The 18,453-nt window shown below is 43.7% G+C and overlaps 1 protein-coding gene across 3 annotated transcripts in view; it reads left to right on the top strand.

Annotated features, from left to right (window-relative positions):
• The window catches only part of grik1a (glutamate receptor, ionotropic, kainate 1a), a 38,703-nt gene extending 21,146 nt beyond the window's left edge, over positions 1 to 17,557 (top strand). The window contains exons 9-17 of one of the 3 annotated variants that reach the window (XM_076274293.1): positions 261 to 299; positions 2,526 to 2,636; positions 2,791 to 2,994; positions 3,934 to 4,157; positions 5,668 to 5,786; positions 8,888 to 9,105; positions 11,244 to 11,469; positions 13,811 to 14,061; positions 17,083 to 17,557. In XM_076274293.1, coding sequence (XP_076130408.1) covers positions 261 to 299; positions 2,526 to 2,636; positions 2,791 to 2,994; positions 3,934 to 4,157; positions 5,668 to 5,786; positions 8,888 to 9,105; positions 11,244 to 11,469; positions 13,811 to 14,061; positions 17,083 to 17,271 — 1,581 coding nt within the window. In that variant the 3' untranslated portion in view covers positions 17,272 to 17,557. Of the gene's footprint in view, positions 1 to 260; positions 300 to 2,525; positions 2,637 to 2,790; positions 2,995 to 3,933; positions 4,158 to 5,667; positions 5,787 to 8,887; positions 9,106 to 11,243; positions 11,470 to 13,810; positions 14,062 to 17,068 lie in introns of all 3 variants that reach the window. The other 2 variants (XM_076274294.1, XM_076274295.1) reach the window with 2 other exon arrangements.
• Positions 17,558 to 18,453: the final 896 nt, after the last annotated feature.

The following is an 18,453-nucleotide window of genomic DNA, read 5'->3' as shown; positions in this document are numbered from 1 at the left end:
TGCTCAAGGGCACTTCAGCCGTTCCTACTGGTCAAGGTTCGAACCGGCAACCTCCGGTTACAAGTCTGAAGCGCTAACCAGTAGGCCACAGCTTACCCATGCAGATTAGAAGCAACATTTAGCTGTTCACTTTACATACACATGTTGACACATTTGTTATTTTGTTTGTTTAATGTATAAAAATGCTACATTATTAAAATAATTTATTTTGAAAGCTTTAATGGTAACATCATCCACTGTTCACCTCCCTATCTCACTAGCGTGTTGCAGGTGCCAAGTGGCTGAAGAAGTGGACAAAGGTTTGTTGTAGTCTGCCCTCTGGCCCCTCAACTGTGATTTCCCCCATGCCCAAACCTATTTCCCCGCACCAGATTGAGACCCCCAGAACCCCAAGTCCTTTCCTACAGGGCTTATTTGTCAAGGTTGTGCTGAACCTGCACGAATAGCTAGGAGATATCATTTTTCCTTGAGGACAAAATATATCCTTGTAAATCCCAGTAAATGTGCATTAGCTGAATAAGAGTTGTTTGTTTGTGCACGCTAATGGTACTACCAACTAATATAATATATAAGGGTGTATGCTGTATAATGTCTTCTGCTGCTAAGCAGGTTTCTAGAGTGTGTGTAATGGGGTCTTCTATTATATATTTAGAGTAGTATTGGGACCGAACAGGCCATACCAGCCTTGCGTCTTGTTATTTTAAGAAGGCCACTTCCATTTGACACATCAGCAGGCAAAGGCCCTTCAAGTGTGCTTCGACTGTGGCTCTAATCTCTGGGAGAATGCTCAGAGGGCAGCGCTAATTCATTTTTTAAAAAGCAGAATTCATTTAAATAAGCCGCTCCCTGTGCCTGTGTCCCAGAGGATGTACCGCTTCATGACCACCCCCTGCCCCTGCCGCCGTACATGAACACCCACCACTTTATGGCCCCGTTAATAAATGAATTATCAAACAGTCAGCCATGTCTTCAGCGAGGCAGTGGTGTGTTTCATGCGCTGGATGATGACTGCCACTGGCTAACGCACTGACTCGACTTCAGGGCCAAGGAAAATAACCCCTGCCTGTTCGTGTCACTGCTCATATTCTTGCGATTTGATTTGTTTACTTTCGACTTTATTTTTTCCCTCGGGAATAGCTGTTCTTCCCGCTCAACTTGGCGCTCACGTTTTGGTCGTTACTATCGTTGCTGCGTCACAGACTAGACTATTTTGAGTTTGTTTTTACAAGAAAGCTTTCTCCTGTCGTTTTTACTGTCCTTCCGACAGGTGTAATCCATTGAGTTTTACTGTAGCCCTCCTAGCTGCATCGCTTTATTGGTGTTGAAATTATTGCCCCCCCACCCCACATGAATTGCATGAGTCTAGTTTTTATGATTAGGTGGAGAGTGCCATTTACAATATTACCTGGGATGACTGCATCCAATATATAAGGAGCAAAAGGACAGTGTGGAGTGTTTGTGAATGTCAGAGTTAAGCACAAGAACAAAAAGCTCATAATGGATATAAGAGCCAAAAGCTCCTGTCGTCAATTCTGTTTGGATAATGTCCTCAATAATTCCTTTATCATTCTGTTAAAGCCCCAATGCTCTTTGACTGCACACACACCCTCAGCCTTCCATAGATTAGAACCCTGTGCCTTCCATGCATTAGAAATGCCTTGTGTCCTTTGGTTTAGAAGAAGCTCAGACGGTAAAACGGCAAGCTTGCGGATGGGCCAGAGCCGATAAAAGGGATTCATGACTGGAAAAAGTGCTGTGAAATACCTCTCACTAATGAGTCTGCGGGATGCCGTCGGGGTGTGAAACCAGCCAAGCACAAGACTGGTATTTGGAAGCCGGACCTGCTCCCGAAACGATTATTATTTAACGAGCTGGGTAACATTTGGACTGACCTTGCAAACATGTGGGTCCCTGCAGGGCCTCCACCACCATTCTAGCAGCAACTGTCTCTCAGCAGGCTTAGAAATGATCAGACAAGGCAGAAAGGAGAAAAGAGCAGTGGACGGCCATTACCGCCTATTGAGCTCGTTCAAGAAATGGTCATTAGACCTCTGGAAATGGGAAGACCTTTAAGAGTCTAATGAAAGTTGTTTATACATACAAATATTCTGGGGGGTTTTCCATTATTGTGGCTACAAATGGTTTACGGGTTTGGACTGCACTTACAGTGGCAAAGAGGATTGCTGTGTAAGGTTAAAATCCCATAAATCTTTGTGTTAATCTGTTAAATGACCGGATTATTTACCACTATCAGCCTAAAATCTTAAGCGTATGCAAGCGGTCTTCTGTCAACAGTATCACAGACAAAGCCTAAAGATCTTTTTTATTTGTACCCTTTTCATTCACAAGCAAACCACTTTTCCCATTGTTCATCCATTTGTGTTCATAATTGCTGACCCTTGTGGTGTCATATTCTTGTCTTCCAAAGAGTGGAAAAAATGTTATGCAGAATTTCATATTACTAATAGTAAGTAATCACATGTTTATCCCACTGAACCTCATAATGAATATGATTTTAATTTCAGCTTGGAGTGTGGAATTCCTTCACTGGCCTTAACTTGACAGAAAGGAAGAAAGACGATGCCAATGTCACTGCTTCACTGGCCAACCGAACACTTATAGTCACCACAATATTGGTAAGATAGGCATTAAAAGTACACTAATTTATGATATATAGTTAACTGATATGAAAGTAATAGACTATCAGCATAGGTTTGTGTACAGTAGAATTGCTTGTTGTCAATTGTTACTTTTGTCTCTGAAGTCTATCTGTCTGGCTCTTCTCCACAGGAAAATCCCTATGTGATGTACAAGAAATCAGACAAAGTTTTGTATGGAAATGACCGCTTTGAGGGCTACTGTCTGGACCTGCTGAAAGAGCTATCCAACATCCTGGGCTTTTCCTACGAGGTGAAACTGGTTTCCGACGGCAAATACGGAGCCCAGAATGACAAGGGAGAATGGAACGGAATGGTTCGGGAGCTCATAGACCATGTGAGTCTGTTCATATCTAATACAGAATCACTCTGCTGTAGCTGTCAGGCAATAGTGCAGGCAAAAGGTATCTGTAATACGTCACTTTAGTTGTTCATTAGTGGTTATCTTCACTTTCACAGTCTGTTAAACTCAAACTCATACTGCCATCACACTGTATATATCATTGAGGGGTTATGTGTCTTTCTCTCTTTTGAATTGCAGTTATTTAATGAAAGTTATGATCCACATAATCCAGTCTGCATCCAAAAAAATATAAATGATGCTCACAAAGTTTGATACAGTTTGTAGATTGACTTTTTCACCATCCAGCTCCTTTTGAATTGCATCATAATACCAACCTGATTCAGTCCCTGCCTTTGCATGGAATTGAACAAAAATGTATTAAATGCACCTTTTCAAGATCTGTCGCATAAGCTCTATTGATCCCCTTTGGTTCCATTTGTTCAATTAGCCTGAATAAAGCCTAAGTGGTCCTGGAGTTTGGCAGTAAGGTGTGGGAGAAAAATCTATGTAACCATGTAATTTAATTGAAGATCTTAAATTAGATTACCTTCAGCTAAAAGGGAGAAATTTGAAGTAGATGTTTTGTGAGAAGGATTTGTCATAATGTTTGTATTACCCATTATACATTTTATGATTTGAAATGACTCAAATGCAACCTTGAAATTACCAGATACAAAAGTGAAATGGTGGCCGCTTGACTTTCAGGTTGAGGTTTCAGGTCAGACAAATCACTATGTGGTCAACTAAGACTATGTTTGCTTACCTGACATTTTATACTTGAAACAAATCCATAATCCTCTGAAGTAAGTAAGGCCTGTTCTGGAAGGGGAGTCTCAAGATGTCCAGCGACTAATCCTTATCTCTCCTCACCCTGAAGATCAGTAAGATTAAAAAACAATAAATAAGTCGTTTCCGTGTCCCCCTCCGCATCAGATTGCAGACTTGGCTGTGGCCCCTCTGACCATCACCTACGTGAGGGAGAAGGTCATCGACTTCTCCAAGCCCTTCATGACGCTGGGCATCAGCATCCTGTACCGCAAGCCCAACGGCACCAACCCGGGGGTCTTCTCGTTCCTCAACCCGCTGACCCCCGACATCTGGATGTACGTGCTGCTGGCCTGCATCGGAGTCAGCTGTGTGCTTTTTGCCATCGCCAGGTACAGCTCAAGTTTGCGTAGTGTATATATTATGTAGAAACAAACTAAGGAAATAAATAGAAGATGGACGATAAGTGTCAAAGGACAATTCCGGCGATTTTTCACATAGATCTCTGTTTCTCGAGGTCACTGAGTACTGTCGGTACGAAAAAAACTAAAGCAATCGGTTCTACCTAGATTGTAGCGCTATAGTAGGTATAAATGTCAAATAAGTATGCTTATTATGTGACACTCACACTTCATCTCGTGGGATGGGTGGGGAAGACCCAGTCTGGAGGCCACTCAGTGTGGTGAAAGACTCACACTGTCACCCAGGGTCACCCAGTGGGGTGAACGACTGGGGGGTGGGGTGGAGGCTGCCTGCACCAGATAAGGCCACAACTGTGGTCAGAGCCCTGTGTTTGAGCAGACATTTGGGCCCAACTACAGTCTGACAGCAAATCCAAGCCTAGAATAGCTAGACTAACCTGAGACGGGTATGATCTAGGTGCTAATGCATTGTAGGTCTGGAAAGGCTTCATCGACCCCAGAGAGGCAGAGGACTTCTTGCAGATACTCTATCAGGGGTAGATACTCTATTAGGGGTAGATACTCTATCAGGGGTAGATACTCTATTAGAGGTAGATAGATACTCTATTGTTTTGTGTCCAGCTTGCTGGTCTGTATTTGATCTGGGTTTGAAGCAGGCCAATAAAAATATAGGCTACCTCCACTTAACTCATTTGTGGTTTTTGCCTATAAAGTTCACTAACCTTCTTACGAAAGCAGGTAGGACACAAGACATGTGGAATGTACTAAACTAGGTCACGTTAAATGATGCCCACATAATCAGTGGATTTTCAGTCTTTTTGGGACTACATTTTCCATCCAGCTGCCCCATGGGCAGAAATGATTCCATAGCTATTTGAAAAAGGGCATCCTCAGCCTTGGCTGGTGGATTAAAAGCGAGTGGGGTCAAAAGCCTGGGAGCTGCCCTGGGCGGTTATCTGGGTCCAGGAGGAGAGTGAAAAAGAGTGAGAGCCCGAGGAGGAGAGGAGAGAAGAGAGACTCGCTGAACACAGAGGAGAAGTTGGGCTGGGAATGCTGATATTGTAATGCGCCTCCCTCCAGTAAAGTCAGAAAGTCTGAGAGATGTACGGCTGGGGAGAGTGTAATCACTGTCGGGTGTTCAATGTGCCTGGAGTTGTAATTCAGCTCCTTCCCGTTTAAACAGAAGGAAATTGGCAAACGTTAACTGTTTGGGTGAGGGAAACTAATTTCAAACAAAATAGAAAAGAAGTCTTTCATTTTTTATTTTTAAAATATGTGCTGGTAAACAGTATTTCTCAGGTCATTACGTTTTCTTAGTTTCATAGTAACAGATGTATTGGCACTTTTACCAGACATGCACAGAAATAACTGTTTTCCTACATACAGTACTTGTTATGTTTAATGATCTAAAATAGCTAAGAAAATCTCTCTCTCTCCCTTTCTCTCTCTCTCTCTCTCTCTCTCTCTCTCTCTCTCTCAGGTTCAGTCCCTACGAGTGGTACAACCCACATCCCTGCAACCCAGCCTCAGACGTGGTGCAAAACAATTTCACGTTGCTTAATAGCTTCTGGTTTGGGGTTGCGGCTCTTATGCGGCAAGGTACGTAGGTCGCAGGTCAAGGCCGCATACACATCCCGCTAAGGTCTGTCTTCTAGAGCATTAGAGAAAACAGAGTGGTGACAATCTCATGAGATAATGGCAGTGCTTTTCCATGGTAGTTTCAGGGTTATGGAGACTGTTTTGGAACTGAAAACTGCCAATCACTTGGTCAGTAGCCAATGAGTTACTAAATGACGCCCTCCAGCACCTGAAATACATCCCACCCTCCTGCGCTACAGCCATTCAGCACAGGTTTTTTGGAACTTTGATCGCGTGGCGGTAACTTGCAACAACATTTTTTATTAAGTTCCGGTTTGTCTTGGTTCATGTACCAATTCACAACCAGAGAAGTACATTGCATCGCTATGTGTTTCATATGAGGAACTGGTTTAGCCTTGATTCAGTCCTCACTTACAGTAATTGTTCACTGCAGTGAAATGTATTAGGAAATTGAGAATTAGGATTGAAGTGGGAGTGATTTCATATTCAAAGTGTGACATTTAACCAGACACAACCAGAGACACGCATTGGAATGACACATTAGGCAAAAACAGTAAGTCAGGATACAACCCTCTCCGCCTCGGATAATAGCCGGCGGTGTGGTCAATTCTGACAAATAAAGGCCGGCCCCCTAAATACAAGCCGGGGTAATAATTGCCTACCAGTAGGGCTATTAGTCCATGAGCACTAGAAGACATTTGTTTCGATTTAACTCAATGAAATAAAAGAGCTCTTCTTAATATTTTATATTGTTGGTTGGTTTAATACTTTTGCCAATGAAAAGTCCTACACCATGGGTCTCCAACAAGTTGTGTGTGTGTGTGTGTGTGTGTCTGTGTGTGTGTGTGTGTGTGCGTGCGTGCGTGTGATTGTGTGTGTGTGTGTGTGTGTGTGTGTGTGTGTGTTTCCGTGTGTTTGATTGTGTGTGTGTTTGTCCATTGATCTGTGAGGTGTTTAGGCCTTTACATTGTATTGTGATGCCCAAACCCAAGGAGATCAATATATGCTGTATAAAACACCATTACATGGATAGTTTATGACATCCAGTGAATTCCATTAATGTATCTTTTATATTCAGACTATAATTATTTTAGAGGTTTTGTGTTTGTGTCTTCCATCCCAATCTCCTGCACCACAGCATGTCTGTAGGGCTGGATGGGAAGCTCAACAAAAAGACTGTAGACTGCATGGTCTGAGAGAGTGTGCTGTGCAGTGTAGCCAGTTCTGAGTTGGGACTGGCAGTTTTTATCCAGTATATTGACTCTCCTCTCCCCCACCCCCCATCACCTCATCACTCATCCTTTATCTGGGAGAAAAAGATGACAGACTTTGAGGTGGAGTCTGTCAGTTTCAGCCCCCTTTCCAAACGTCCCTGTTTGCATTCCAACTTGATGTATTTTGCGCATCAAAGGCTGTCGATTTAGCCCGGCAATCAAAAGGAAATTTCAAAGCAGCTGTGTTTGTTTGCTCGTTCTGGCCCCGATGGTTTGAGCTGAGGGGTGTTAGATTAGCGTGAGCCGTCCAACAAATCATCGTCCAATAAGGCAGCAATCTGTGAATTCCACCCTAAACCCCTCACCCCCGCCAAAAAAACCATCTCTGTCTCTGGGAATATGCTCACCTTTATAAGACTTTTCTTCTCATTTGCTTAAAATCCATGGCCTGGTCTGCAGGCTTGTGAAATATGGGTGCAATAACACAGACGCCTACATTTATGTGTGTGTGTGTGTGTGTGTGTGTGTGTGTGTGTGTGTGTGTGTGTGTGTGTGTGTGTGTGTGTGTGTAGCTGCATGTTAGCGTGTCAGGGAGCATGGATTGTCTGTGGGAAGTAAGGAGTTTATCACATCACACACCCAAACGGCGAGAGATGAAACCGCTTATCTCCCAAAGCGAGGGGATGACTGCAAAAAGAGAGTGAGAGAAAGACTCAGAGGAAGGGAAGGGAAGGGGAAAAAATAGAGAAAAGAGAGAGTTCATTATTCCAGAGACAGTAAAAAAAAGAGAGCGAGAGATAGAGTCAGGCCCTCCCCTCCCGTCGCTCCCCGTGCGCTCTTAGTGGAGATAAACGCCGCGGCCCGAACCCATCTGACAGCTTCATATGCCTGTGATGTATCAGGGATGGCCTCACTGAGCTCTCTGCACGGGAGCCCCCCACTGCCCCTACCCCCGACTCCCCGCCACGTGCCCACCGTGAGAGAGACCGAGAGCTGCCGGCCTTGCCATAACTCGGCAAATGGAAATCGAGAAAGAGCGCGTCCGCCAGCCGACACAATATGAAGTCGGCGATAAAGTTAAACCAATTTGGGCCAGAGAGCGGAGAACTTCACATTCCTTACGCGGCGTGGAGGGTATGAAGACATATGGTTTTCATTTGAATGGGAAGAACATAAAGACAAACACATAGGGATACATTAAGAGAGATGCGACAGCAATGCCGAATAGCTCATTGAGTTTTAAATGTCCGACATCCATCGAAATCTCATTTCTGCTCTGCACTTCGTCATTGTTCATCACTTTTAAATGTTCCAAACACATTGACTTCATGGAAGCTACAGCATACAAAGTAGGCTAATGAAGTAAGTTAGAGCTAACTACAAATTTGAAGAAGAAAAAAACAGACTTGTAGACTCCTTGGTCTCCCCATCTATGTCTTCTTCCACCCCAGCATTGACAGTGGCCCCCAGGAGGGCCAATCAGATCAGGATTTGGACTCCTCTTAACTTCTGATTGGTTGAAGACCTCAAAGAAGAAATTCAGAAGGAAATATCTCTGTAATTAAAATTCAGGCTCACAGATTGCATTTGGGAAATATGGGCTGGGAATATGTGTTGACTTTTAAGATAATGGTTTCAAGCACATTTCAAACATAAACAGTCTGAAGCATGCTTAAATCTGACTCTGACTGCAGATTCACTGTATTTACAAAGTGTGTGGATGTCTGTGTATCTATTTGTGTGTGTGTGTGTGTGTGTGTGTGTGTGTAAAAGTCTCCTGTGGTCAAAATAGAGTGTCCAGTTTTGTTGTGGCCATGCCTGTCTGTCTATCAGTCAGTCTGTCTGTCTCCATGTCCTAACTGAGCGCCACCGCTCCTGTTGTGACAGGCTCCGAGCTGATGCCTAAAGCTCTCTCCACCAGAATCGCTGGAGGGATCTGGTGGTTCTTCACGCTAATCATAATATCCTCCTACACTGCCAACCTGGCCGCTTTTCTAACCGTCGAAAGAATGGACTCACCCATCGACTCTGCCGACGACCTGGCCAAGCAGACGAAAATCGAGTACGGCTCGGTGAGGGACGGGTCTACCATGACGTTCTTTAAGGTGAGTGTCTGCGTAGTAGGAGCTTCAGTCTCTCTCACTGACAACGATGATGCCGCAGGGATGGCAAGTAATTGAAAGCGAAAAACAATCCAAAAAGAAGAGATGGCAATGACACCCCCGGGATGGGGAGTGTTTTTCAAGATGCTGTTCAAAAATGATGAAAATTGAGCAGTGCTTAGAAAGTGTATGGCATTCTGAAATGCTCTGCGTGTGTTGGTGTATGTTTGAGAGTGAGTCACAGTGTTTTCAAACATCATACTTTCATCTCAGAGTCTCTGTTCAGCTGGGCACAGAGTAAGTGATGACTGCAAAATCTAACACTATGAAGTTTGTGCACACCTGCGCCACTGAGTCTCAGGACACACAGCATTGAGTTTTTTCAAATGCCACTGGTGGCTAGCCTGACCAGCCAGACCCACATCAAGATGTAGGGTCTGGGAACTCACCACTGGCAGTGCTCAATCCGAGGGGCGGGATAATCGGTTGTCTTTCAAATTCCCTCTGCACGCAATAGGACAGCACTACAACTCATGAGCCCCATGTGTTCCCACCAGCAGAGCTAGTTGGCTAGTTGATCAAACTTTTGGCAACTTAAAGAAAAGCTTAACTCGAGTTGCGCTGTTTGCCAGCAGCAGCATCCATCTTCTTTGTTTTCAAGTAGCAGGGAATTTGCACGGAACCGTCGCAACTCTGCCGTCATTACGTTAAGCCCGTCCACCGACTCTATATACACGATGTGATTGGCCTGACCGAAGTTTGGTTTTTCCAGCTCGCAAGCCAACGGAGAGTTGCTAGGATAGCCTGGCTGCAAATTACATTTGCTGCCGCTAGGGTGCGTCTAGATTTCCGGGCTAACTGGTGGCAGTAGTTGGACTGTGGCTGCACCTCTGTTTATGTTCACTTGTACACGGTTCTTAGTAAAGTCTGTGCAGTCTTAAAATGGATCAATTAGTAATAACAAATCATGTGCTTCTGCACTTCAAGCTATTGATTGTTAAAACAAGGTATCTGTCTAATATATCACATTACAAATATTCATATTTGTTGTTCACATGTCTCTCTCTCTCTATCTCTCTCTCTCATTCTCTCTGTGTGTGTGTGTGTGTGTGTGTGTGTGTGTGTGTGTGTGTGTGTGTGTGTGTGTGTGTGTGTGTGTGTGTGTATGTATGTGTGTGTGTGTGTGTACTGTACATACAAGTCTAAATGAACAGGTATGATTAATGACTGTTCACATAAATGAGTCCTTGAGTACGTGAGTGAAGGGAGAGCAGAAAAGGAGCCATAGACTCTGTGGTGGCACTGCAGGCTGAGTCTGACTGAATGCCTTTATTTCCTCCTGGCTTAGCAAACGGAAACCTGTGGAGCATTAAATAGTCCCCATATTTAGTGCTCAGACTTGTGTGAGCGAGTGAGAGTGTGTGTGTGTGTGTGTGCATGCGTGAGTGTGTGTGTGTGTGTGTATCGGTGTATGAGTGTGTGTATGAGTGTGTGTGTGTAATAGAGAGAGCGAGAGAGAGAGAGAGATGAAGAAAGAGAGAAGTGTGTGATTACTCTTCTCTCTAGCTTAGTGTGTGATTATTCTGTCCTGTCGTTCAGGGGCCTCAGGCGTCTCCAGACATCCAGATGGAATCAGCGAAGAGAGATTTAGCTCACATCTGTCCTACCCGCTACACCCCCACCGTCCACCCCCCAACACACACACACACACACAGCTCCTGACATGCTGACAGAGGGCCCTGATCCGTCCTACCTTAGCCTTCTCATATGGCTAGATTAATAGTGTAATGCGAGCTGTGGTAGATATGACTCTATGGCATAAGCCTCGGCGGGTTCACAAGTCAAATCAGATTTATGTGCTGACTGACTAATGCCCTCTGTCCCCCATAATATTATTAAGTCATAGCAATACTTCTGGTGTTTGGCCTAGTTCTGTGCTACTTTGTGAATAGAGGCACAGTGATGGATGGTGCCAGCCAGATAAAGTCCATAGGTGGGATAGATGTGTTGGTCTCGGTGGTGGTGACAAAGTGAAGATTTTCATAAACCGAATCTTGAAGGTTTTATGAGGCTGCACTCCATCAGCCTGAGATATTATCATGAAGTTAACTGTATAATTTCTCATGTTTGTTTGTTGACAGAAATCGAAGATCTCCACCTATGAGAAGATGTGGGCGTTCATGAGCAGCCGCAAGAACACAGCCCTTTTGAAGAACAACCGCGAGGGCATAACGCGTGTGCTCACCACCGACTACGCCCTCCTCATGGAGTCCACCAGCATCGAGTACATCAGCCAGAGGAACTGCAACCTCACGCAGGTCGGTGGCCTCATCGACTCCAAGGGCTACGGCGTGGGAACCCCCATAGGTGAGTGAGTGACGGCTGTTCCATCATGAGATGGTGGTGGTGGTGGTGGTGGTGGTGGTGGCGGAGAAGGTAAGAGAGGATATGCAAAAGAATTACACGCCGTTCACTATGTGAGCGTTGTCTGTCAAGACTGACAGGGGATCTTGTCATTGTTGAAGTTAAGGCTTGATTGTCTGTCAAGTTACTGTCCGGTTTTCAAAAAGTGCTGTGCAGTGGTCAGAAAAGCCAGTCAGAGTTTGTGGAGGTCAATGAACTTCCCCAGCCTTCCAATACCCATACTCTCAATCACAGGCAACAGTGCTTAACTAATGCACGGTATCTCTTCAGTCCATTTGCCTTAAGATGATTTAGCCACATTAATCCGAGCACTGACATAGAGATAAGTTATGCTTTTAATGTGTTCTTTTGATCAAAGCCATGAGCTTAATATGGCTAGTGTGATACTGAGCCTGAGCTGTGTGGGTCTGACTCTACGTCAGTCGGCATCCTCCCTGTCTAGGTGCCGTGAAAGCAAAGCATTTCAACACATGAAATGAGCAAGAGATGGTGTCACACAGAGGCAAGGGATGTCAAATGGGTTCTCAAGAGCAGACACAGATAGCCTGACTGACATCAGAGCACCTCTCAGATCTCACTTGACATTGAGAATGGGTCTGGTGACCTTTCATTCACTTGCGATTTCCAAGGGGCATAACCAGCAGTGAAATTATACTTAAAGGAACACGCCAACATTTTGGAAAATTAGCTTATTCACCATCTCCCCCAGAGTTAGATAAGATGATACATACAACGCTCATCTCTAAACATGCCGTAACTCAGTCTGAATCACCCACCATTAGCTTAGCTTAGCATAGCTTATTGAGGTGGGCAGTTCCAACTAGCCTATCCCCCAAAAGTGACAAAAGCAGTCAAACATTGTTCTATTTACATGTTGTGACTAGTATTACAATGTGTACAAATGTCAATGTAAAATGCAACACAGCTATTTTCTAAGCATATACATGCTTGGAACTACATTCTCATTCAGGCGAAGCACTGCTACTGCAGCTTTTCAGGTGCTGCGTGCAAATCCCTCTGCCAAAGTAGCAGTGCTTTTCTTGGATGAGAACATAGTACCAAGTTTGCATATGCTTAGAAAATCGCAAATTTGTAGCCTATATGTTGTAACTATATAAGTCACAACATGTAAATGGGGAAATGTTGGAGTTCTTTTATCACTTTTGGGTGCTATAAGCTAGTTGGCCACCTCAATGAACTATGCTAAGCTATGCTAACGGTGGGTGCTTCAGACTGAGTTACTGCATGCACAGAGACGAGAAGGGTATGTATCATCTAATCTAACTCTGGCAGACAGTGAATAAGCTAATTTCCCAAAATGTGTTCCTTTAAATTGGTACATTAGACTCAAAATTCAAATCTTTTTGAAAGTACAGCAAACACATATTTCTTGCAAACAAGGTTTTAAAGTGTTTACAAGTAGATATACATCCATATTGTTTAACAGCCATTGGTTGTCTTGAACAGTGCTGCTCACTGTACTCTTCTGTTTGTCTTCATAAAAAGCCAGCCCCATGCTGGATAAGCAGTTGTGATTGGTTCCTGGGTTTTTTGTGATTTGGAAATTTGGGAGGGTTTTCTATTTCTATTTCAAATGTTCTAATAGGTTTGTCTGGGTTAAGGTTAAGACAAAAAGACAGAATAGTGAAAACAGTCCCCAAAACAGCCAGTTAAAGAACTCCTTCGCAAAAAACAAAATGTAAGATCCAAACGGTAGTCAAACCAAAGTCTGGCTGGGCGTTTGCACAAAAACTTTGTTTAGAAAAGCAAGTTCCAATGCAAAAAAATCATTGAGTTTGACATGGTAGCTTGACGTAAAGTTGAAGGCAAGAAAAAGATATGACACGAAACAAACACGGAGGCATACCAACAAATTTTACATTTGAGCTTGTAATCTCTGGCCAGAAATAACTACAAAAACACATGGCTTGACTAGCCTACGCTTGGCTAGAGAAATATTTGAAGTAGAACATGGAAGACTCACATGACACTGACTCAATAATCCTGTGATGAACAGAACAAGACGCAGAGTGTAAATAGTGAAGGCAGCGGCGAGTGAGGACAGAAAAAGACAACAGAGCAGGACAAAACTCAGTCAACAGAAAAGCAGGAAGTGCAGGAGCAGGACAAAGCATGCAGTGTATAACAATCAGAACAGAACACACAAGCAGGATCTAAAGATCTTGGGCAGAACAGTGTCTGGACATTTGCAATAGGTATGATAAACAATGATCGCGAGGTATGATGAAATCCCATGTTAAGGCTTGTTATCTTGTCCCCTCAGGGTCTCCTTACAGAGATAAGGTGACCATTGCCATCCTGCAGCTGCAGGAGGAGGGCAAGCTGCACATGATGAAGGAGAAGTGGTGGAGGGGTAATGGCTGCCCGGAGGAGGACAACAAGGAGGCCAACGCCCTGGGCGTGGAGAACATTGGCGGCATCTTCATAGTGCTGGCCGCCGGCCTCGTGCTGTCCGTGTTCGTGGCCATCGGCGAGTTCATCTACAAAGCGCGCAAGAACTCAGACATCGAGGAGGTGAGTGCCTGCCAGGGCCTTTTCTATCTCTCCAGCCTTACGTGACACTGGAGAGATTGGTGGCCATGAGTGAGTGTGCAGTGGTCCTCAACAAATAGTGTCTACAGGTCTGTTCAACTACTCAAGTTATTATTAAATCCTCAGAAGTACATCCATTTTTTTTTCACTTCAATCAATCTTATTGATCCGTCTGTGCCAACTTGTCGATGGCATATAGAAAATAGTGCCGCATGGCAGTATTGATAGTTTCTCAAGGAGCTAAGAAAGAAAAAAATGATTTACCCTTGTTGTATTTCTTGGCATTACCTAAGTTAAATATATCTTTAGTGTGAAGGTGGAAAGTTGATTGCACGATAATTAAGAGTGTTTTTTACAACAAAACATCCATTGGAGATAATAACACACTGTAGTGCTATATGTCATTGTTAAATCTGAGCCAAGCTCTAGGCTGTCTGTGGCAGTCTAAACTAGATTTAACTGTTGCTCAAATACTAGTCTAGTTTCACAGCTCTATGAAACTGAAATGAAAATTGCTTTGAACCAAAATGATTCTTATACACATGTACACCCATTCATGGCATCATTTGTGTGGGAAGTTGATGGGATGCTTCTATTATATTTGCAAAGTGATTATGACAGCCTTCACCTCTCTCTTTGAAAGCTTATTTAGTTTGGTCTTAGGCCTTCCTTGTCTCATTAATCTGTCAGGATAATTCAGGTAGTTCCTATTAATGAGCTGGAAAATGACGATTTTCCTGGTTTCAGCGTTTCTATCCACAGAACTCGTTTGCTTCTTTTTCTCATTTCTTTCTGTACTTTCCATCACTGGTTCAGTTTATGGCAGCTAGATGTTGGTGTTGCTGCATGTCCCTGCATCACAGATATGTGTGTGTGTGTGTGTGTGTGTGTGTGTGTGTGTGTGTGTGTGTGTGTGTGTGTGTGTGTGTGTGTGTGTGTGTGTGTTGTGTGTGTGTGTGTGTTTGTGTGTGTGTGTGTATGTGTGTGTGCATGACTGCCTGGCTTACTGCTTTACTGTATTATTGTTTGCATGTTATTTGCATGTTGCTCCTGTTTCCATGTTGCCATGTTCATTTTGCTTTGCTCTATTGTTTTGTTCTTTGCTCTGCATGCGCAAGGCCTTCTGTTTCTTTTACGGGGTGCAGTCGCGGCAGCTGCAGAGGCACCCCTCCATCTCCTCCACGGGCACCTCCCTATCAACGGACTTAGAGAGCGGCAGACTCCTCGGGGACGACCTAACATCCCGCTAGCCGCCGCCGCCACCGCCGTGTGCACGCTCACGCTAATCAATAGGTTTGTGAGGTGTGTTCGTGACCTGCAGACAGAGGTGGACAGCACCACTCAGACAGACAGAAAACGTCTCTCTCCCGCCCTGTGTGATTTCCTAGCTGTCCAGCAGTCTGGTTTGTCCCACCGAGTGGATGGAATCTGACCTGTGCATGCATGATGGGAAAACATGGCAGACAATTTATGCTCTGAACCTGTCAATGTCCACCTCTGCCTGCAAGCTGTTCTTTTCTGTCATGTCTTGCTCCCGCCTCTATCCTCATACAGCCCTTGCATTGGCTTCACCAGTGCTTTACCCAAACCTCTGCCTGGCCCACAGCTCCAAAACCTGACCTGGTCTAAAAACCCACACTAGTTACTGCTGTGTCTTTCTCTCTATTTCCAGGATCCAAGTTCACAGTGTATATAAAACAGAATCTGACATAATACAATGTGCCATTTACATACCATATACGCATCATTCCCAGCTGGACTTGGGGTTGAGCAGATTATAATTACACAAGAAGTACAAATGCATCTTACATAAAGAGTATGTAAGCAGAGGTGAAAGATTTAGCTAATGTCAACTTTTTTGTTCTGCTGTGTTGGCAGGATTTATCTTGTTATTGTGGCCTTTCATTAATTAGTTAATTAGACACCCGTTATCAAAGGTCCATAAGGACAATGCCTACCAGACGCCAAAACAAAATGGAGTCATTCATATCATAAGCAATCTTCACTTCGCTAAATATTTAAAGGTCAAACATCTCATGTATAGATGATCATAAAAAGGCTGTCTCAGCGTTTGGGATGACCATAGTTTAAATTCAATTAGACATTCTCTATGGTTCAAGGTCTTTGTAATTATTGAATTTCTTAGAATGAAGATCCATTCTAAATTTGTAATCCATAATGCAAAATTGTACATACTTTCCCAAAAAGGATATCTTCCCAATTTCAAGTAGAACACTGGTTGTGTTGTGGTGCTTACAATGTTTGGTTTGAGATTGTATTTCCACAACGCTCGGCCATCTCTCAGGGTCCTGGTCACCTTCAGCTCGCCCCTCTGTTCAGGCACATTCTCCCCAGCTGCCAGATCAGAGCAGCAATGAGGAGCGATGAGGAGAGGGGTATGGAGAGGAGGGGGGGAGGCGAGGGGAGAGGTAACCCCATTAGAACCCAATTGGGAGCAGAGGTTTGGGGGATTCTCCTCACTCCAGTGCCCTCTCATTCATTCCATTCCAAGAGAACACGATCCATCCATTCTAGTTTGATTTTCACTTTGGTATTTGTGCATGCATTTTTCATTGTGTTCAATGATGCACATGTTACAGTAAAAGAGGAAGAAATGAGAGGTTAAGACTGATTTGGTTTTATATTAAATTCTTAAATGCAAACCATCTGACATAAACAAAGACCTTGCAAGCTGGTTAGATGACAAAAAAAAGATCATTTTGTAGATCAATGAGATGAACAGGTTCAACATTCTATCTGAGGGTGAAGCGGAGAGATGACCCTCCGAGCTTACTAGGTCCAGGCTGCGGTCACAGCACTCCTCTTCCGTTTTCTCTTCTCTGCGATTCTTCTTTCCCCTTGTCTTCCTCTCCTTCCCTCTTGCCCTCTCAACCTTGCTTGTGTCGTGCCATGCAGTGTCGCCGGAGCAGAGACCCTCACGGATGTGTGGAGGCTCACGAGGGGCTCTTTCTTGTCTTCTCCTTGACAGTGTGTCTCTTTCAGTGCTGTGATGGAGGAGCTGAGCATTTCCTTCAGGTGCCACCGTGGCGCGAAGAGGCGGGCGAGAGGTCGAGGACGAGCGGGACTGGCCAGCACCCTGTGCCACCCCAAACGTGTGCTGAGGAAAGAGACGGTCACATAGAGACTGCGTCCCTCAAACTAGCACAGCTGCTCCCTGATGAGCTGCTCTGATGCTAACTGTGTATTATTGCATTACTGTTATTTATTCATTAATTACTTTATTTATTAACCGTTCTGTTTTAAATTAATCGTTTTGATTTTTGCTTTGCAACATTGGGGTTAAGGACAGTTCATAGTTCTCTCAATGTACTTGCTTAGAATATCATTTTTTGTGGTGAATGAATACTGTGAAAAGAATGCTGGGGTTGGATAGAAATCCCTCCTATGATTATTTGTTTTTTCTTTCTCGTGCTGTCCCTCAGTTTTCAAAATAAAAAGTATTTTACATTTTTGCAAATCTGTCATCCTTGTAAATTATGTTTTCTGGTCAGATTTTCTTGCAAAAATGTGCAATAGATTGCATGCATTTTAATTTATAAGTGTCTCATTTTAACATGAAGTTGAAGACAGCATCTAGATGAATGTGTAGTCAGCCCAATATGGACTTTGAATCCAATAGAAAAAGACTGACACAGTGTCCTTTCATCATCTACAGAGTGGCCAAATCTGCCACATACTTTGATTCATTTGTTGAATCTCATACAGTACATTGTTCTGTGTGAGAGTATGTGATCTTCTGACAGGTGCCCTTGAGATGTACCTGTCAGCTGATCCAGAACTGTACTTCACTTGCTTAACTTGCAGATACTGCACTCTAAATCTGTATGCCACATTCTAAGGGGTCTTCATTTTGCATAGTATTTGGTGCGACAAATTGTAAAATGTGCCAAGTAGTAAAAAGAAAAAAACATCTTATTGTCTTTTATGTTAGTCATTATGTATGTGAACATGCACGTGTACTTATGAATGACGTGTGTGTGTGTGTGAGAGAGAGAGAGTGTGTGTGAGTGTGTGTGAGTGTGTGTGTGTCTGATGAGTGCAGAGAGGCGGAGAAGGTCATTGAAACGATGGCTGTTCTGCACCAACCTTTCTTCAAAGCAGCCAGAGCTTTTGTTCTGTATAAAACTTAAGCACTACCACATGTCCATGAAAACTCCTCGCTAGACCACAGTATTAGTTATAGTGACTACCCAGGAGTCTTTTCTGACATTCAATTTCATTCATATAAATATTGTTTTCTTTGTCATTTTAATGAAAGTATGTATTTGCATAGTGAGAAATATTCCATCCTTGCAAGCCCCATATGATCCTTGAAGGTGCACAGCAGTCCCTTGAAATATGAATGGGAGATGA

The sequence above is a fragment of the Alosa pseudoharengus genome, unplaced genomic scaffold, assembly GCF_046254945.1.
Source record: "Alosa pseudoharengus isolate Yale_2024_CS ecotype anadromous, Long Island Sound unplaced genomic scaffold, YU_APseudo_1.1 YU_APseudo_1.1_scf_8, whole genome shotgun sequence".
Lineage (NCBI taxonomy): Eukaryota > Metazoa > Chordata > Actinopteri > Clupeiformes > Clupeidae > Alosa > Alosa pseudoharengus.
The sequence above is the reverse complement of the archived record's forward strand: the minus strand, read 5'-3'. Positions and strand labels throughout refer to the sequence as shown.